Source organism: Acinonyx jubatus, chromosome D2 (assembly GCF_027475565.1).
Source record: "Acinonyx jubatus isolate Ajub_Pintada_27869175 chromosome D2, VMU_Ajub_asm_v1.0, whole genome shotgun sequence".
Lineage (NCBI taxonomy): Eukaryota > Metazoa > Chordata > Mammalia > Carnivora > Felidae > Acinonyx > Acinonyx jubatus.
Window position 1 is genome coordinate 34,486,138 of NC_069393.1, and position 3,831 is coordinate 34,489,968.

General features: G+C 63.3%; 1 protein-coding gene across 4 annotated transcripts; it reads right to left on the minus strand.

Annotated features, from left to right (window-relative positions):
* COMTD1 (catechol-O-methyltransferase domain containing 1) lies at positions 1-3,357 on the minus strand. 4 transcript variants are annotated; one of them, XM_015066199.3, is made up of 9 exons: positions 3,062-3,357; positions 2,839-2,957; positions 1,881-2,711; positions 1,597-1,724; positions 1,234-1,339; positions 1,027-1,145; positions 868-922; positions 457-590; positions 1-253 (listed from the first exon to the last, which is right to left on the minus strand). In XM_015066199.3, exons 3-9 carry the CDS (start codon positions 1,972-1,974, stop codon positions 101-103), a joined length of 789 nt encoding a protein of 262 aa, XP_014921685.1. In that variant the 5' UTR covers positions 1,975-2,711; positions 2,839-2,957; positions 3,062-3,357; the 3' UTR covers positions 1-100. The 4 variants fall into 4 exon arrangements, with proteins under 4 accessions (XP_014921685.1, XP_053063635.1, XP_014921684.1 ...); XM_053207660.1 differs by having other exon boundaries at positions 1,881-2,433; positions 2,662-2,711; positions 2,839-3,357; XM_015066198.3 differs by having other exon boundaries at positions 1,881-2,249; positions 2,655-2,711; positions 2,839-3,357.
* Positions 3,358-3,831: the final 474 nt, after the last annotated feature.

Below are 3,831 nucleotides of genomic sequence, written 5' to 3' on the forward strand. Positions count from 1 at the left end.
TCTTGTCCCAGGCCCCACTTTATTGTCGAATTTAGAACTCAGGGTTGATGTCTGGGGTACCCAGGTCCCCTCACTTGAGGCCACTCTCGGGGGGCCAGCCCTAGATCTTGAAAGCTAAGGTGAGGCCGTCGCCCAGAGGCAGAAGGCTGATGTGGACCCTGGCGTCCCGCAGGATGCGCTCGTTCAGGTTCCGCACGCACTGGGCCTCGGTGTCCCGCGGTTGAGGCTGTAACACCTCTCCGCGCCACAGGACCTGCGGAGGGGCGGGGCATCATGGAGGGACAGGGCCGAGGAGGAGGTGCCTAAGCAGGAGGAGGGGTGAGAGCTGGAGACAGGACCCCAGGGGGAGAAAGCACTGGGCGGGGCTTTGTGGCATGGGGGCGGGGCACAGGAAGGAGCCAAGGGAAAAGACGGAGACCCAGCCCAGGAGGGCTCTCCCCCTAGTCTATCCCTTACACTGAGGACGGCGAGGACTCCTCCAGGGCGCAGCAGCTGCAGGCACCGCTCATAGTAGGCGGCACAGTTCTCCTTGTCCGCGTCCACCACGGCCACGTCGAAGGTGCCAGCTTCGCCCGCGGCCAGGAGCTCGTCTTGAGGGGGGGGGGCGGGGGCGGGGGGTAAGATAGGTCTTGAGTCCGCGGCCCAGGTGGTCAGAAGCCCCTGCCCAGGCCTGCCCAGGTGCTGTGACCATTCAGGGACTCTGGTCTGGAGGGGCGCCCTGCCACCCAGCATGTGGCCGCATAGGTGAGGCCAGGAAGCAGAGGACTGTCACTGCCTCAAGCCCGCCCAGCAGACCTGGTCACTAGCTCACGCCCAGTCGTCCCACTTAGAAAATGGTGCCAAGGCCCCTTCTACTCCGTTGCTCACCCAGGGTCTCCAGGGCGGGCTTCAACCGAAGGTCGATCTTGTGTTCCTCCTCAGCCTGCGGAAGGAGTGGGGTCACAGCCAGCAGGTCCCTTCTGCTAGGGCTGGGAGTGGTCAGGCTCCAAGGGCCTGACGAGGGCCTCAAATGTGCGGGACACTCACCTGCCTCCACAGGGGCCGCCCCAGCTCCGGAGGCTCTGGGTTCACCTCGCAGGTTATTACGCGCCCGGCCGGGGGCAGCGCCAAGGCCAACGCTAGGGCTGAGTAGCCTGTGAAAGTGCCTGTGGGCAGGGACATGGACAGGCTCAGGCCAGAATGGGGGACATCTTGGTGACTTAGGCTCCCAGTGGTCCCAGCCGTGCGCCCTACCCAGGTCCAGCGCCTTCTTCGCCTTGATGAGTCGTGCCAGGTTGGCCAGAAGCTGGGCCTGCTCACAGGTCATCATGGAATCTCCCTGCGGCTGCTCCAGGGTCAGCTGTGTCGCGGTGGTGGAGGGGAGAGGGTCGCACCACCACTGCCAGTCACCCAGCTCCGCCCCGTGTTCACACCCCCTCCAGGTGAGCGGCTGTGGGCGTGGCCTAGGGGGACTGGCCCTCAGGGAACGCCCACCGTGCCCCGCCTGCGGTGTCCCGGAAGCCCGGGGAGCTCCAAGGCCCAGCCCAAGGTCACACAAGCACGTGGGGCCCGCTGGGTCCGAAGTGGGCGCCTGTTCCCGCCCCTGGCCCTGCTGACCAGCCGTAGGCTCCGCAGCACCGGATGCTCCCGCATGGAGCGGCTCAGCAGATACTGCCAGAGGGGGCTGTCTTCAGGGGGCAGCAGGCGCTTCTCTCGCCGGGATCGCTCCGGATGGCACCGTCTCCCTGACGGGGAGGGGTCCTGGGTCAGGGTCTGGGACTCCGGGGCGCCAGGGCTGAGCTTCAGCCTCAGCCAGCCTCGCGGAGTCACGGGCTCCGCTCCCGCACCTGCCCCGCCTGCGGGGGCTCTGCGGGAGGTGCCGCAGGCCCCGCCTTACTCACCCAGGAAGAGGCCGGTGGCGAAGGCGGCGCCCAGCGCGGCGGAGCCCAGGACCAACGCGGCGGGCACAGAGAGCCGGGGTGCGGGCTGGATCATGGTGCGGCCAGGAGGGAGCGACGTCCAGGTCACTTGGCTTGGGCTTCTGCGCCCGCACTGGGACCCGCCTGCCTTCTAGTCTCCGCCTTGTCCCGGTACTGCCCGCAGAACTGCGGTCTCGAACGCCATCTGGCGGCCGCACAGCTTTACTGCAAGCCCCGCTAGAGCGAGCCGGGCGCCATCTGGTGGCTGCGCTTGGAACTGCGCCCGGGAAGGGGAGCAAGCCCTGCATCTGGGGTCTGGGCTTTCGGTGCGGGTCCTCGAGGTCTACGGTCCTGGGTCAGGGAGGTAGAAATTTGATGCCCCTCCTGGGTGCTTCTTATTATCGCTGCTGCTTCTGCTGGGACCCTGGGGCATATGTGGGTGGGTGGCTGGGCCGCTGGCGTAACAGGATAGTAATTTGCACGAAGTGATAGAAATTACAGGAGTTCCGAGAGGGACTGAGAGAATTAGGGGAGGCTTCCTGTGGGAGGTGAGTAAGGGTATCCGATTGAAGGACCCGGTTTGGGGACAAAAACCACAGGAGGGGAGGCTTGAGAGTCCAGAGGCAGGTCTTGTTGATGGGGCTCTGAGACAAGGTTCTTAGAAACCCGCCGTTGGGTGCCAGACAGACGTATGAGCTCTTGGGTCCCTCTTTCTCAGCCTGTTTATTTTGTGTGAAGTAGGAACCACGGTCTTACCGTAAACAGCACCAGATCCCACAACCTGGCACACAGTAGGTGTCCAGTAAATGGCAGCTGTGGAGACATGTGGAGGCAGGAGTGGAGACATTTGGGGGAGGGGAGTGATTGGAGGGCAGGTGAAGTCCCCTTGCAGGGCTGTTCTGCAGGGTCACTCTCCAGTGAGCATTGATGGAACACTTACTGTAACACAAAGTGGGGAAGGCGAAAGAAGCCAGTGGCTTGTATTCCTAGTGACGCTACATTCAGAGACCACAGCACACACTAGAATGGGGAGCAGCTCTGCTTTCACAATTTCCTCTTCTGCAAAATGGGGTTATTCACAGTCGCCACCTCCCAGGGGATGAAACGAGAAAATCCACGTGAAGGATTTATACAGGGCCGGCACTTGGTGGGCTGTAACTTACATTTAAAAGGAGTCCAGGGCCAAAGGGCAGCGGGTCATCCGGCCGCTCAAGGTCACCTCCCCCCCGGGCTGGGTGCTCCAACAGCCCATTTAGTACCCACTCTGGCCAGTCAGGAACTTCACCGGGGGGCTTCCCAGAGGAGGCTTAGCGGGTGCGAGGCCCCCGGACCCCGAGGCCCGGAGGCAGGTTTGTTGAGGTTTAGGGGGTGGTCCGTGAGATCGGCTAAGCCGAGGAAGATCGGAGCGAGCTGGAGAGACTTGGAGCACAGCCCTGACCCCAGCTGGGAGGCGGTGCAGGAGGAGGGCTCAGTTCCGGGTCAAGTTTCCAGGAGCCGCTGACGTGACCTCCAGTCAGACGCAGAGGGCGGGACTGACCCCGGGCGCGGGGTGGAGCCTGCTGTCTGTGCCTGGGCTGGGCGGGGGTGCGGCTGGCTGGGAAGCACCTACCCCCTTGCCTTCGAATCCTCTGCATCCTGGTTGGCCCCCAGTAAATGTTTCTCTGACCAGACTCTGAGCCTCATCCCCAGGGTAAGGGCTGCTGGTCTCTCCTCTCCCAGGGCTGAGCACACAGCAAATGATACATAAGTGCGGCCTGAGCAGTGTGCTGGAGCGGCACCCCGCTCCTTGCTGCTGCAGCTGCGGGTCTAGACAGTCAACACAGTAACCGTAGGGGCCTTCCACTGAATACCAGGCCTTCTAAATGCAGCCTACCTATGAGGCTGGCATACTATTCCCATTTTCCCGAGGAGGAAACCAAAGCTCAGAGAGGTG